This window comes from Mustela lutreola, chromosome 11, assembly GCF_030435805.1.
Source record: "Mustela lutreola isolate mMusLut2 chromosome 11, mMusLut2.pri, whole genome shotgun sequence".
In the NCBI taxonomy this organism is placed as follows: Eukaryota; Metazoa; Chordata; class Mammalia; order Carnivora; family Mustelidae; genus Mustela; species Mustela lutreola.
The window spans coordinates 93,056,314-93,072,431 of NC_081300.1; the positions used below are offsets into that span (position 1 = coordinate 93,056,314).

The 16,118-nt window shown below is 40.9% G+C and overlaps 1 protein-coding gene across 8 annotated transcripts in view; it reads left to right on the forward strand.

Annotated features, from left to right (window-relative positions):
* Positions 1-16,118, forward strand: part of HECTD4 (HECT domain E3 ubiquitin protein ligase 4) — a 184,529-nt gene that overhangs the window by 81,659 nt on the left and 86,752 nt on the right. For all 8 annotated transcript variants that reach the window (XM_059139623.1, XM_059139624.1, XM_059139626.1 and 5 more), the window contains exons 9-15: positions 1,912-2,070; positions 6,852-6,965; positions 7,695-7,835; positions 12,771-13,003; positions 13,393-13,538; positions 14,926-14,996; positions 15,690-15,795. In XM_059139623.1, coding sequence (XP_058995606.1) covers positions 1,912-2,070; positions 6,852-6,965; positions 7,695-7,835; positions 12,771-13,003; positions 13,393-13,538; positions 14,926-14,996; positions 15,690-15,795 — 970 coding nt within the window. The remainder of the gene's footprint in view (positions 1-1,911; positions 2,071-6,851; positions 6,966-7,694; positions 7,836-12,770; positions 13,004-13,392; positions 13,539-14,925; positions 14,997-15,689; positions 15,796-16,118) is intronic.

A 16,118-nucleotide genomic window follows, 5' to 3' on the forward strand; every position in this document is an offset into this window, starting at 1 on the left:
AAGGCTAGAAAATACACCGTATATAGAAAAATGCATCTGAATTAATGTTTAATGAATTTAATGCAATTTTATGCTTTAATCCTTTCACATACTGAAATGTTGGGAAGAGAAAATATTAGATTAATTCATTATGAGGCTATCAAATTAAGTACTTACTGGTTCATATTAGAACTTAAGGATAGAATTTTATTTTCATGGGTCTATTATATCAAATGTAAGTGAGGAAATTATTAATAATTGTCATAACTTGGGTCTATGGATAATTTGAATGGTAGAAACACTTTGTAGAGAATGGTCCTTTTACCAAAATAAACAACTTCCTGACAAGCCAAGGGCTTGTTCTGGGTTTTTTCCCTTGGGAGAAAACTGAATCCTACCCTGAACAATAGAAGTACTAAAGGAATCTTTGTTAGAGGAGGAAGTATAGGCGAAATTAGACAGAGAACTCAGAAGGCAAGGGTATATTTAGAAAACTGTGTAAACTGATATTGTATTCAAAACATGTGAGCTCATACTTTTATATTCATTCTCTGCACATTCACTGACATGATGTTGCCGCATAAAAATCCAACAGTTATTAGGCGAAGTGACTTTTGACAGTTTAGCATTCAAAGGGTCTAGGATGTTTTATTATGGGATAAACTAATACCTGTTACCATGTTAATATGACGTCTATTAAAACATCCTGGAAAAATGTTATGCTCACAAAGTTGCTAATTTCCCAATCATTGCCCCTTTTGGGTTTCCTACCTGTGGGGAAATGTATGCCCCTGAATGAAGAATATGTTGAGGATTTGGAGTTTTAAGTGGAGCTGTTTAGAAGCACAGGCGTTCAAAACAAGTATCCGACAGATTAGGGTTTGCTTTTCTCATTTTTCTAATCTAAACCATCTAAAGGCAATTTTACGTCTATTTGGGCAGTTCTATTTTATACCCTGACAGCTTCTTAGGTGAAGCATTCCAATTGACTTTCTGCTGCCATTATCAGTCCTGACTAGAGTAATAGGTAGGAAATCCTTAAATATGCATTTTCAGATCTGCCAGCGACAAAGAGAGATTGGCGTGCATTTTATACCTCTTGGTTAGAAAGAATAACTTAGTTTGTCACTGACCCTAAATGTATATGTTATATATTTAATATAAATTATATATGTTATAAATATATAACGTATGTAAGGGGTTCATAAATCATGCAGATGTAAAATTATCTGGTGTAGATACCGTGAAAGGTTTTATTCTTATTAATTAGTTATAGATTGAAATTTCAGGCTGATTTCATGTTCAGAGCTGTTTGTAATGAACGTAATAAGCCAAACCTGTTAAGAATTTGTTCTGTATAAAATGAAAAGATGTCTGTTGGAGTACATTTTCTGGGAAGCACAAACAGCAGGATTCTTCTTTCATTCTGAGATCTAGTCCATGCGAGGATTCATTCTTTTGAGCGAAATTTTGAGACATAAAAGCATATTGGGTATTGGGAACACCTTTTAGAAATGTTCAGCTTGGGGCGCCTGTGTGGCTCAGTGGGTTAAAGCCTCTGTCTTCGGCTCAGGTCATGATCGCAGTGTCCTGGGATTGAGTCCTTCATCAGGCTCTCTGCTCAGCAGGGAGCCTGCTCCCCACCCCCCCTGCCTGCCTCTCCACCTACTTGTGATATCTCTCTCTGTCAAATAAATAAATAAAATCATAAAAAAAAAAAAAGTGTTCCGCTCATGGAATAGGGAGCTTGGGGCCAGGAGACTGGGCCAGAAGATCATTATTTCTCCTTAGATTACCACTTGTTGCTGTAGTTTCCAAATTTGGGCATATTCTTGTTTGGATATGGAGCCCCTTCATCATACTGTAATATGTTTTGGCAATCAAATTAATCTGGTGTCAAACACTTAACACTGTTTCCATTCCTTTCCCCAGCAAATACTAGCTGTGGCCTGCCTCTGAAAATGCTTCGGAAAACGCCCATCTATACCTGTGGTACATACTTGGTGATGCTGGTCCCGCCCCCGGGGGGGTCAGGCAGCTCTGCCACCCGTTCTCTTTTTGGGGGAACAAGTGGTTTGTCGTCTCTAAAAAGTAAGTGTGTCTTATTTGTGGCACTTTGCCCAATTTATCTCTAACTTTGCAATTTAAGGCTCTCCTATTAATGATGTTAAACTTCCTCTGTTGTTTGCAGTGGCTCGTTGAAAACAACAAAACTTAGTGATATAGTTATGGGTTAGGGGGAATTAAAACTATAATTTTTGTGGATGATACAATAGTACATTTCTGAAAGCCATCATCCTGTGTGTTCAGGACAATTTTAGGAAATACTCTTTTGCCATATTTGCAGATGACACAGCCAGAGCTTGACCCACTATGAATAGAATTCCAAAGCTATTAAATAAAGTATGTGAGGGACACCTGGGTGGCTCAGTCGTTAAGCATCTGCCTTCCACTCAGGTCATGATCCCAGGGTCCTGGGGTCGAGCCCTGCATCGGGCTCCCTGCTCAGCAGGAAGCCTGCTTCACCCTCTCCCACTCCCCCTGCTTGTGTTCCCTCTCTTGGTGTATCTCTCTCTGTCAAATAAATAAAATCTTTGAAAATAAATAAATAATAAAGTATGTAAAATGCCTTCATTTTAGGACACATAAACAAAATGTGAAGCAAAAAAAGGTCCAATTCAGAAAGAACTGTTAATTAAGTTTACCCCTCCAAGCCTCAGTTTTCCCGCCTGCAAAGATAAAAGAAAAGTAGTGTCTCACACTATTGTTTGGGGATCATATGCAATAAAGTTATGTGAGAGTATCTCTAAGAAATAACAAAAACCCAAATGTTCCTTTCACATATGGTAACACTTTGTGTTTTTACTTGAAATTTATTTAGACACATAAAATTAAAATGTTTTTAAAATCTGTTTTTCATTCTCAATTTTTTCACATTCTGTCCTCTCAAAATGATTTGTAGTTATACCATTAAAGGATCCTATTTCACATATAGACTTTCAAAAAAGCATTTCGTACTGTCAGCCTGATGATACAAATTTGACCTCAGCAGTTTGTACAATATCATGTGTCTAATATCAGCCTTTAGGCCACTTCAAGTACATTCAACACATTGCATGTGTTTGAGATTTAGATACAGATATGCATAACAACTGGACGCTCTTTTGCCTTTAGAAGCAGATTGGTTGGACTTTTTCTCAACAGCTTGTTTTCTCTAACAGTTCATGTAACCAGTATGTCCCTTTAGCCCTTGAATAAATGATGTAAATTTACTATTAGTCTCTTTTTTTAATACTAGCTTCACTGAGATACAACTTACCGTAAAATCCGTACCTTCCAAGTGTACAATTCAGTGGTTTTAGTGTATTCAGAGTTGTGCAGCCATCACCACTGTCTACTTCTAGAACATTTTCCATCACTTCAAAAAGAAACCTCTCACCCATACCCATCAGCGGCCACTACCCTTCTTACTCCTCTCACCCGACCCCTGGCATCCACTGATCTGCTTCTGTCTGTAGGGGTTTATCCCTGGACTTCTCATATTTATGGGAATATATATGTGCTTTTGTGACTGGCTTTTTTTACGTTTTTAAGGTTCATCCATTTGGTAGCAGGAATCATTACTTCATTCCTTTTTATGGCTGAATTATGTTCCATTGCATGGATATACCCCATTTTGTTGATATTTGGGTTGTTTCTGCTTTCTGGCTATTTTGAGTAATATTGCTCTGAACATTCATGGACAAGTCTCTGTGGAGGCTCGTGTTCACTTATGTGTAAACGTAGAAATAAAATTCTGGTCATACAGTAGCTATATGTTTAGCCTTTGGAAGGACTGCCAAATTGTTTTCCAAAGTGGCTGCTCCATTTTATATTCTTATCAGCAACATAAAAGGGTTCCAATTTCTCCACATCCTCAGTGACCTTTATTTTCTACTTTTTAAAGTTATAGCCATCCTAGTGGGTATGCAGTAATATTTCATTGTGGTTTTTTTTTTTTTTTTTTTTTTTTTTTTTTTTTTTAAAGATTTTATTTATTTATTTGACAGAGAGAAATCACAAGTAGTCGGAGAGGCAGGCAGAGAGAGAGAGAGAAGCAGGCTCCCTGCTGAGCAGAGAGCCCGATGTGGGACTCGATCCCAGGAACCTGAGATCATGACCTGAGCCGAAGGCAGCGGCTTAACCCACTGAGCCACCCAGGCGCCCCTTCATTGTGGTTTTGATTTGCATTTCCCTAATGACAAATGATGTTGAACATCTCTTCTTGTGTTTATTGGCCATTTGTATGTCTCCTTTGGAGAAATATCTATTTAAATCCTTTGTCCATTTTTATTTTTATTTTATTTTTTTTTTTTTAAAGATTTTATTTATTTATTTGACAGAGAGATTACAAGTAGGCAGAGAGAGAGAGGAGGAAGCAGGCTCCCCGCTGAGCAGAGAGCCCGATGCGGGACTCGATCCCAGGACCCTGAGATCATGACCTGAGCCGAAGGCAGCGGCTTAACCCACTGAGCCACCCAGGCGCCCCCTTTGTCCATTTTTAAATTGGGTTATTTGTCTGTTTATTTACCATTAGTCTTATTAAGCTCTTTTTAGCCTCAATTTGTCACTCCGTTGAAATTGGCCCCATTCGATTAAAGCAGGCCTTCACACTGCCATTTTTTCATGGGGCTATAGCTTACATAGTGATTCTGTTTTAGGCCAACAAATCAATAAATGCTTAACTTTCTTCTGTGTCCTGTTCACATTGGTCGCTGCGGAGGCTACTCAGTAAGTGGAAGCCGTGGTGCTTGGTCTGGTTGAGAGAAATAAGTGGAGAGTAATATACAGTCCTGTATCAGCGCCTGAACCGTGTGGGGCAGATGAAGTGCTGCAGAATCTGAGAGAAGGGGTTATTGCGGAGGGGAGGGGAGGAAGGAGACACAGCCTGAGGTCTTGAGTTTAAGTCATGAAAAGCAGGTATTATGCATTTAAGTGGCCAAGTTGGGGAAAGACGTATGCATGGCAAACACAGTGAAAAAGAGATTTGGGAAGATAGTTTGTTGTGCAGGTTGGCACAGTGGAAAGTAGAAAAGAAAGTATAATTTTTGTTTTTTTAAAAGATATTATTATTATTATTATTATTTTTAACATTTTATTTATTTATTTGACAGAGGGAGAGATCACAAGTAGGCAGAGAGGCAGGCAGAGAGAGAGGAGGAAGCAGGCCCCCTGCGGAGCAGAGAGCCCCATTTGGGGCTCGATCCCAGGATGCTGGGATTGTGACCTGAGCCAAAGGCAGAGGCTTTAACCCACTGAGCCACCCAGGCACCCCTGAAAGATTTTGTTTTATGTATTTGTCAGAAAGAGCACAAGCAGGGTTAGCAGGAGGCAGAGGGAGAAGCACACTTCCACTGAGCAAGGAGCATGACGTGGGACTTGATCCCAGGACTCTGGGATCAAGACCTGAGCCGAAGGCAGAGGCTTAACCAACTGAGCCACCCAGGTGTCCTGAAAGTACAGTTTCTTTTTCTTTTTTCTTTGTTTTATTTTTTAAGATTTTATTTATTTCTTGGACAGGGACACAGCGAGAGAGGAAACACAAGCAGGGGGAGTGGGAGAGGGAGAAACAGGCTCCCCGCCAAGCAGGGAGCCTGATGTGTGGCTCGATCCCAGGACCCTGGGATCATGACCTAAGCCAAAGGCAGATGCTCAACTGAGCTACCCAGGTGCCCCCCAAAAGAACATTTTAGATGATAGCTTGGATCAGGCATGATGAGGATCTGAATTACAAGGGGGATGGGAATAAGAAAAAGGAACTTGAGAGATAGTGCTAGAATTTTATGTTAAAAGTGAGGAAGAAATAACAATAGTACGTTTGTGCTGGTGCAGGTCCTATAGAAATGTTTTAATTCATTTAATCTTCACAATAGCTATGTAGGGTAGGTACTTTTATTAGCTTCACTGTATACATGAGGAAACAGAGGTTCGTACATTTTCTGGGTCACACAGAAGAGGTCGACCTGGAATTCAAACCCAGAAGCCTAGAGCCCAGGTTTGACATCACTGACCTATCCTGTGTTAAGGGAAAAGGCCAAAGTGTCTCCAAGTTTTAGAGTTCATGCTTGGAGGGACAGCAACCTAGCTATGTTTGAGTTATGTTTGAGTTAGCTATGCTCAACCTTCATTGAGCAGCAACTATATATAAGGTGTTTCTCATAAATGGTATTACCTAGTGATGTTAGTGATCATGATTTCTCTTGCAATGAGTCTTGGTAATCTATATTGAAAATCTATGCAAAAGGTGCCACTTTATTTTTTTAAAAGATTTTATTTGAGAGAGCAATTGAGCACAGGGGGAGGGGCAGAGGGAGAGAGAATCTCAAGCAGACCGCTCACCGAGTGCAGAGCCCAGTGTAGGGTTTAGTCTCACATCCCTGAGATCATGACCTGAGCCGAAATCAAGAGTCGGGTGCTTAACTGACTGAGCCACTCAGGCGCCCAACAAAAAGTTGCCATTTTTAAAACATTTTGAAAAATAAGGCTCACTATTTAATAGGGCATTTGTGATGGGTTGTTTGTGTGTGAGTGTTTAAGATTTATTTGAGAGAGCACACAGGCGGGCAGGGGGGAAAGGGCAGAGGGAGCAGAGCTCCCTGCTGAGAGGTGGGGCCAGACACAGGGCTTGATCCCACAACCGAAGTAGGGTACTTAACTGACTGAAGACCCTTTTTTGTGGTCTTACATTTGTGTTCTGTCTCCTCATTGTTACCACCAACAGATGACAAAAAAGGTGTGAATTTTATGAAGGTCTTAAGAGCCTTAAGTTTAAACTTTGAAAAGTAGACTGTCATCGTAAGGCTTATTAAACAGCTTAATATTTGTTTCCAAAGTCCTTGCCTCTAGCTTGGTGTATAATATTTCGGATGGTCAGTTCACAAGTCGTGCCGATCTCATAGATGCTGCTGGAAGCTCACTGGGGCGTGGTGCTCTTGTACCAGGATTGGGTAAGAAATGCCCACTTTTCCTTAGAAAATTCAATTTAAATTTAATTCAATTTAAGCAGTTTCTCTCCAAAAATCTTGCCAATTCCTTTTCCTTGTAAGAAAGAATTTTTTGATGCTGCTATTTAAGGATCAACATAAGAAACGGCTGTAGGTGACATTTCTCTGCATAAATTGCTATCGAGGATAGTGTCTTTCAGGTTGTATGATGATGCCCCTAACAAATTCTTCTCACAGCTCATGCTGTGAAGAGGTTTATTTCATTGCCCATGAGGCATTGGTGTGCTTCTTACTGTTAGGAAATGAACATTATGTACTATACTAGATTTTCTCTTTGCCTTGGCTCCTGGGAAGCTCAGATTTAAATCTTGGGCTCAGTTACTAAGGCTTCTACTATGTGTTAATGATCATTAGTTCTGTTAATACCTGGGTTTTGGTTTAAACCACTTAAATCCTTTAAGGAATTAAAAGGATCACAAGTCAGTTACTAAGAACTGTGTATTCCACGAGTTCCATTCTGTTCCATTCTTATGAAGGAGTTAAGCAAAGTAGAGATGGAGTCCTGCCTTCTTGCTAAATCCCAACCTAATGCTTTGCCAGAAAAATATGCGGGACTCGGGATGCGGACTGTCAGCAGTAGAGAGAGTCGCCCTTCCGTTCTTTAGCAGTGCTTTGGAGAAATATGTATACGGGCCGAGGATGGTGTGGCAGTTAAGTGTGCTTTTTCCGCAGGTGCCTGTTACGATACAGTGAACAACATGCTGTGGACGTGCTCGAATGATTATATTGATCAATGGTGCAATCCAGGGAACCAGGCCTTCCATTACGTCTGTCAGAGACTTGGAGTCAGCCACATCATCACTGAGCCCAAAGGTGAGGCACCCTCGTAGTCTCAGAGGAACAATTTTTCCCTCATGAAATAGAGAGCTCAGTAGTGTTAGGAAGTGGTAACAGCCCAGGCGACAACATGTGTCAACAGCTTTCCCTCTTTGAATGTGAAACCTGCATCTTTGTTGCCTGTTTTTTTTTTTTTTTTTTTTTTTTTTAAGATTTATTTATTTGAGGGAGAAAGCATGAGCAGGGGGAGGGGCAGAGGGAGAAGCAGACTCCCCACTGAGTAGGGAGCTTGATGTGGGGCTCGATCCCAGGACCCTGGCTGGGATCATGACCTGAGTTGAAGGCAGACGCTTAACCAACTGAGCCACCCAGGCACCCTGCTGGATTGTTTTATGATTAAATAAATAAATATGTAAATAAATAGAGAAAACTGTTATGTCACTCTAAAATTGCCAGAACTTTGGTGCAAAAGTTGATTCTTTATTTGTACTGGCCATGGGATTGTTGGCCATTTTAATGTTTTGCATTGGTAACCTGTTTATATACAGATTTATAATTAGAAGTTTCTATAAAAGGATGTATGTATTTCTTAATATTAAGTTACTATTAACTTAAAATCTCCTGGCTTCAAGGTCAGCTATAGTGGTTTAGAGGAGCAAATCCTCTCCCCATAAAGCAATGATAAAATGGACATGATTACCAAAAACAACTATTTCTAGCCTCTGGAAACTAACCAAGGGCATGCACCAAAATGAGAAGTGAATATTCTTAAAAACCACTGAACTTTGGGTAAAAACAGTGGAAGTCTGTGGTACTCTCAGCTGGGGATGCCCCTATCTCCCACCTTAACCTTGGTCAGTGCAATAATCCCACCAGCGTGGAGCAGATCGTGTAAACCATCGCCTTTGCTTCCAGAGGGGGCTAACCTGATCTGGAGCAATACATGGAAAAAACTCCAGCCCAGCAACAGTGTCAGTAACAGTACCAGTCTGAGTGGCAAACCAACAGAGAAGACTGGTGGCTTAGCTCGCCTGCGACTATGGTTGGGATTAGGGTGAGCAGAGAACCGGCCGACTAGCCAGAGAGTCACTCACGAGCTCTGGGTAGTGATTCCTGGGAAGGCAGGCTTTAAAAAAAAAAGTACACAGATGAAAGAAAGTAGCAAAGTAGAAACAATAACTGAAAAAAACCCAAACCAAACAGAAGTCAGTAGCTACACACTGTAGGTGAAACTCCGATGTTGGATTTAGCAGATGAAAACCAAAGCAGCCTTTATATATGTATTGAAACATCTAAAGGAAGCCCTGTTGAAAAGATACAAGTATGATGACTATGACATTAAAAAAAATTTTTTTTTTCAACAAATAAATTTTTGAAAAAAGATCCAGTTGGAAATTCTGGATTTGAAAAGGTCAGGGATTGTAAAGAGTAGCTCAGCAGCAGATTTGAGATGGTGGGAGAAAAAGATCTGCGACATGGACATAGCTGGATAGAGTCATCCTGTTTGAAGAGCGAGAAAGAACACTCTTGGGGAGTACTGGTCACTATTTTGTAGAATGGCCTTCCGTTTGGGTTCATCTGATGTTTTCTCTCTCTCTCTCTCTCTCTTCTCTTTTTTTTTTTTAAGATTTTGAGAGGGAAAGAGAGCATGAGGGAGGGGGAGGAGCAGAGGGAGAAACAGACCCTCCACTGAGGAGGGAGCCCAATTCCGAGCTCAGTCCCAGGACCCCAGGACCATGACCTGAGCCAAAGGCAGACAGACGCTTAACCAACTAAGTCAGCCAGGCACCCCTGATGTTTTCTCATTTTGAACTGAGTCTTTAGATTTTAGGAAGGAATACCGCAGAAGCAAAGTGCTTTTTTCATTACATCCTATCACAGGGTACTTGATACCAACATGATTTATTGAAATTGATCACTTCGGGGGCTCCTGGTTGACTCAGTTGGTTAAGCCACTGCCTTTGGCGCAGGTCTTGATCCTAGAGTCCTGGGATCGAGTCCCACATCGGGCTCCCTGCTCTGCATGGAGCCTGCTTTTCCCCCTCCCTCTGCCTCCCCACCTGCTTGTGCTCTTCCTGCCAAATAAATAAGATCTTTAAAAAAAAAAAAAAATCGATCACTTGGTTTGGGGTACCTGGCTGACTCAGTCGGTGGAGCATGCAACTCTTGGCATTGGGGTTGTGAGTTTGAGCCCCACTTTGGTTTAGAGATTACTTAAAAATAAGATCTTAGGGGTGCCTGGGTGGCTCAGTTATTAAGCCTCTGCCTTTGGCTCAGGTCATGATCTCAGGGTCCTGGGATCAAGCCCTGCATCGGGCTCCCTGCTCAGCTGGAAGCCTGCTTCTTCCTCTCCCACTGCCCCTGCTTATCTTCCCTCTCTCGCTGTGTCTCTGTCAAATAAATAAATAAAATCTTAAAAAATATAAATAAATAAAAATAAAATCTTTAAAAAAAATGATCACTTGGTTTAAATGTCAGCTTTCTTCACTGCAAATTTACTATTTTGCCCTTTCCAGCTAGAAGCCAGTCATTAAGCCCATGCTCATGCTTATGGGAAAGGGAATTAAGTTCCACCTCCAGGAAGGACAAGCATCAGAGAACTTGTGTACATATGTTAATCACCACAGTAATTAATGTTTTGAGGGAGGTGATACTTGGAGGCTATGTAGTTATAAGATTTTTTATTCCTGAGTTTGGTAATTTGTGTGTCTCTAGAAATTTGTGCATTTCAACTACATTTTCCTATTTGTTGATGTAAAGTTGCTCATACTATTTCCTTACAATTTTTAAAGGGTCAGTGGTAACTTCTCTACTTAAATTCCTGATTTTGTTATATGTGCAGCTTTACTAAAAATCGTTGAGTTGTGCACTTAGAATGGGTAGATTTTATCTTAAATTCTATCTTGATAAGGCTGTTGGGGGATAAAGAAACAGCAGGGGCGCCTGGGTGGCTCAGTCAGTGAGACGTCTGACTCTTGGTTTCAGCTCAGGTCATGCTCTTGGGTCCTGAGATTGAGTCCCATGTTGGGCTCTGCACTCAGCAGAGTGTCTGCTTGTCCTTCTCCCTCTGCTTCTTCCCCTACATGCTTTCTCTCTGTCTCTCTCTCATAAGTACGTAATCTTTTTCAAGAAAGGCAAAAAGAGGGAAAAAGTCAATGATATATTAGTGCCTCCCTAATTATTCTCTCTAAGCTTCTTGCTTAATCTCTAGACATATTCACCTTCACTCAGAGGCCTAATTAGACATCTTCAGCCTGTCGAAAACAAACTGTTCTCCCCCTTCTCCAAATCTATACCTGCTGAATTCCCTCCGTGCTAGTGTAGGGATCACAGTCCCTCGATATGCTTAAGCCACAAAGGTAGAGTTCTCTAGGATTCTCTTTCTCTCACAACTCACATCCAAGACAGCCAATCCTGTCTGCTCTGATCCTCAAGATCTATCCCCAGTCCAACCCTTTGCCACCACCTATGCTGCTACGACTGTCACCTCGGTGTCAGCGGCTTCAGCAGATGATCACGGTGGCCAAGCTCCCTGGTCTTCCTTCCTACTTCCTCCACGGTTGCACTCCTCTGGCCCCATACGCTTGTTTCTGCACAGTCTTCTGCAGTCTCCGTAGTCAGGTCTGTCCCTCCTCTGCTCAGACTCCTCCAGCGGCTTCCCATCTAACTCGGTATAAAAATCAAAGACCTCATTTATTTGGATATAGGTCCTAGAGGCTAGCTTTCAGAACGTCTTTGATGAGGATGAATAGTACTAATCTGATTTCTATTTTGAAAGCAAGGGCTTAAGACACAGAAGAGTGTGGAACCCAGCTTGGCCCTCCAGTCAACATATAATTGAAAAGTTCACTTTTGGCTGAGTTTACCTTCTCTTTGATTTTCTATGAGTTCCATGAGTCAAAGCTTCCAGGGCCCACAATCCTTTTGTAACCCAGGTTCCCCCCATGTAGGCCCACCTCTCCTAGATCACATGCTTTCCTGTTCCGTTGAGGTCATCATTTCAGCTGGTTTAAGGGGAAAAGCAGGTTTCGGGGTTTTGTTGTTTGGTTGGTTTTTTGAGGTTTTTTTGCATTTTGCCTATTTAAATTATTTTCACCTCTGTTCCCCGAATGCCCATGACCATCCATGGGGTGTTTATTATTATGTAAGAGGATGCCCATGAACCCTCAAGGTTGAACTGATGGCTCTCTAGGTTGCGGTGACTAAATGAGATAAAAATGGTGAGGTACTGTGGGTGGAGATATTTGTGGACCTGGGGGTGGGGATGCAGTGGGGGTGGTGTTCTATCATTAGAAAAGCCGTAGAAGATGGATTTGACTAGACTGGTTCCAGTATGGGCTCTGAATAGAGACAGCCTAAATGCAAATCCCACCTCTACACTTAGTAACTGTGTGACCTAAGGTGAGTTATTTAACCTCTCTGACATTAATTTACTCCACTACAAAACAGGGCTAAAATAGTCTACGTTTATAACAGAGTTGTAATGCATGTAAAGCATCTATCCAGCCCATTGTCCAGCCTATAGAAAGGGCTCTCGCAGCGGTTAGTTACTTATGCTCTTTAAAAATGGGAATTCCCTGGGTGCCTGGGTGGCCCAGTGGGCTAAGCCTCTGCCTTTGGCTTAGGTCATGGTCTCAGGGTCCTGGGATCGAGCCCTGCATCAGGCTCTCAACTCAGCGGGGAGCCTGCTTCCCCCTCTCTCTCTGCCTGCCTCTCTGCCTCCTTGTGATCTCTGTCAAATAAATAAAAAAGATATTTAAAAAAAGATGGGGGGGATATTCCCTAGTGTGTTCATTTTCACCCCAGCACCCTGTGGCAGGGAAAAGGATTCTCCAGAAGTGGTGGAAGAGATGGGAACCAAGAAACTCTGTACTAGTGTGCATGTACCTTTTGTAAACCAGAGTTCTGTTCCCTTGGGGGACCACCCATGGACATATCTTTCTTCACTGAGTTTCTTTTTTCATTTTTTAGAAGAGGCTATAACCACGAATGAGGTTATAAACCAATTACTGCACCACGTTGGTGCGATGTGCATACACCAACTCAATCTTCTTGCCACCAACCCCAATCTTCCAATCACAAGTGTCTTGGGCAAGCAGCATCCAATTGAAGCACACCATCTGAGCAGTATTTGTGACATTATGGAGAAGGCCATGGTTAACGGAGATACCTGTATCATACGCTGTATTCTTGTTGTCTTTCAGGTAAATGCACTGTTTGGACAGAAGTAAGATAATAGAGAAAAAGAAACCCAAAATTTGGTTTTCAGCCAGCTAATTTCCACCATAAGAAAAGTTTAATAATATTCCTGTCTTACATGTTAATCACATTCTGATCCTGTAATTAGAAATGTAATCAATGTAATCATATGCATTGCATTACGGTTAACGCAGGACTGGTGTAGGTAGCTCATTGCAATTAATATGTAGAAAATATTTACTCTAATTATAACATTACACAATAGAGGAGATTGTGATTAAAAATCCACCTGGATATCTGTTCAAAAGAATATCTACTATGTGCTTTTCTCATTGGGTTAATTTTATCCCTAGTAGAATTAACATTTTTAGATCTACCCCTTATGTTTCTGTAGGTGGTATTTAAATTTTTCTTCAGCCCACAAACCGAAAGGAATCGCGACATCATTCGACGGTCTGGACTGCTGCTTTGGCAGTTGCTGATGGCACCAAAAGACCAAATTTGCCCTGAAATTCAGAAGGAAGTATGTCTTGCCATCAGGTAATCGGCAAATGATTTTCTTCCTGGTTTTTGCGGACTGCTTCTCCTGTGCTGCATTGTCATCTTTCTGTAATTCGGTGGCATAGAAGTCGCTTACCCCGTCCCACAGTCAGGACCTCGTGCATAGGGAATAATTTAACTCAAGAGGGCTTGTGGCCCCACTCCCAGAGGCTCCAAGCCATGTGTGTAACTGCATTCCTCATCTTGCCTTTAGAATTTTGAAAGGAAAAAAAAAGCAAAGCCATTGAGAGGATATTTGGATGGTTTGCAAGTGGATGTTCCTGTCATTTGGGGAGGGTGTGTGGCAAGGTGGCAAAGGAGCAGATCCAGGCAGCCAAGAGACCTGGGTTCTAGTCTTTCCATTGCCACGTACTAGCTCAGCTCAAGGCTTCCATTTCCTCAGCTGTAAAGTGGGCATAAAAATAGCACTGAATTTAAGGATTTGTGAGATTTTAATAAGGTAAAGCCTGATGCAAAGTGCTCAGCAATGTTAGCGTTTTAAATTCTATTTAAAACCTTGTTAGAGAAGATGGCAGAATTTGTGGGCCATTTTCTATTTATTATCATTTAATCTTTTTTTTTAATTATTTAACTTTTTTGTGAGTTTGCTGTAAACTCTTATCCAGGAAATATAGCCTTAATGTGACCAAGTATCATTTAGTGACCAAGTATAACGAGAAAACTGAACGCTTGTTCTGGAAGAACTGTATGATAGGAGTGGGCAGATTGGGAGGGTACTTTTTTTCCTCTTCCATAATCGATTATGCTTTGGGTCTCTTTCTGTATTAAGTATTAAGGCAGTAATTTAAACCTGGTGTCATGAGGAAACTTCTGGGGGTAATGGGTATGTTCACTCCCTTGATTGTGGTGATGGTTTCCTGAGTCTCTGCATATGTCAAAACGTGTCATACTTAACACTTGAGAAATATGCAATTTATTGTATGTCAAACCTCATTAAAAAAAAAAAAACAACAATTCTAACACTACTTGCATTGCTTTCCATCTTGACTTTTTTGGAAAAGCTGTGATTTAGAAATACCACTTCTCACATGTGCTTTTGGTCACAATCTGGATCTATACCTGGCTCAACTACATTGACTTTTTATAGCTCAGTTCTCTTTAACCAGTTCCATATCCGGCCTCAGACACGGTCTTATTTTGGTAACTGGTAGATACGAGGAGAGAGAGCCTGTTTCTCGTGGAGGTGAACGGGCTCTGTCGCGACAGCGTATTTTGGTTGAAACACTTTATCTTTGATGAAACTTCCCTCAGAGTTTTATGTAATCACACAGCCATCTTTAATGTAAATACAAATTAAAATATTTAGAGTTGGGATTTTCTAGGACATTTGTTGAAAAGGTTTTTTTTGACTTTTCTGTCCTTTCAGCTCTGGCTTAAATATCTTATACCCCGGTGAAACCGAAATCAATAACTTACTGAAGCTGGTCTTAACGGAAGGTGAGAATTATCCTTGAATTCTCCTTGAACAACCATCCCTTTTTTTGTCCCTAAGGAAACCACTGGATATTAAGATAATAGATATTTCTTTTCTTCGTACCTGTTAGTATTCTTTTCAAAAATGTATCTGCACATATGCCAACACTTCCAACCAGACTGAGAGCAGAAACTGTGTTCTCTGTATCTTCAAGCTTTATAACCGCACTGCTTTGCAGAAGGTGCCTGATAGTAGATGTTTAATGCACATTAAAGATAATAACTTCTTGGGGTTTCCTAAGTCAGCTTGTTCCCTCCAGAACCCAACTTTTAAATAAATACAACAAATGCAAATATTTCATAAATATAATATTACATTTCTAATAATATATTTATTTAAATACAAATGTATTTAAATACACATGTATTTAAATAAATACAACAAAATTCACCGTGTCAGATACACTCTGCATTTATAAGCAACATTAACTTAAAGAATTAGAAATCTAGAAGCTTTATGATGTACACTTTGATCAGGACGTCCTGGTTTTAAAAAGCCTGATTGGTTGTGATGTTCTTGCTGCTGCCCTTCGTGTGAGTACATGTGCCTGGCGCCCCTACATGCTCACCGTCTGCTCCTTTCAAAATTTGTTTTAATAGCGTCCGTTTTCTAAGTGTAATCACCAGGGTCATTTACGGAGCTTTCTTCTGTGTCAGGAGAGAGAAACAGTGGCCTCTCCCAGCTGCGGGATGTGATTCTAACCAATTTAGCCGAACAGCTTCAAAACAACCGATTTGGCAGCGAGGAAGACGAGCATTACAGGTGATCCCAGTTATGCTGTTGACTGCTCGCCTTCTGTGTGTTTTTCCCAGTAATTAATTTGCATTTAAATGTGTTTGATCAATGTTAGTTCCCTGTAATATCTGATATGATAATTAGCATGTTAAGTCAAAATCACAGATCAATCGAAAGCTAATAAATCCCACACTTGCCCTAAGAAACGATGATAGCATTTTTCAGTTGTATCACCAGAATAACTTAGGCCTGCAGAAAGGTTCTCAGTGGAAATAAGAGATGGAGCTTATTTGAAAATCTCGGTGGAGGGTGCCATCCAAAACCCTGCGCTGTGAGAGAGGGTAGGGGTG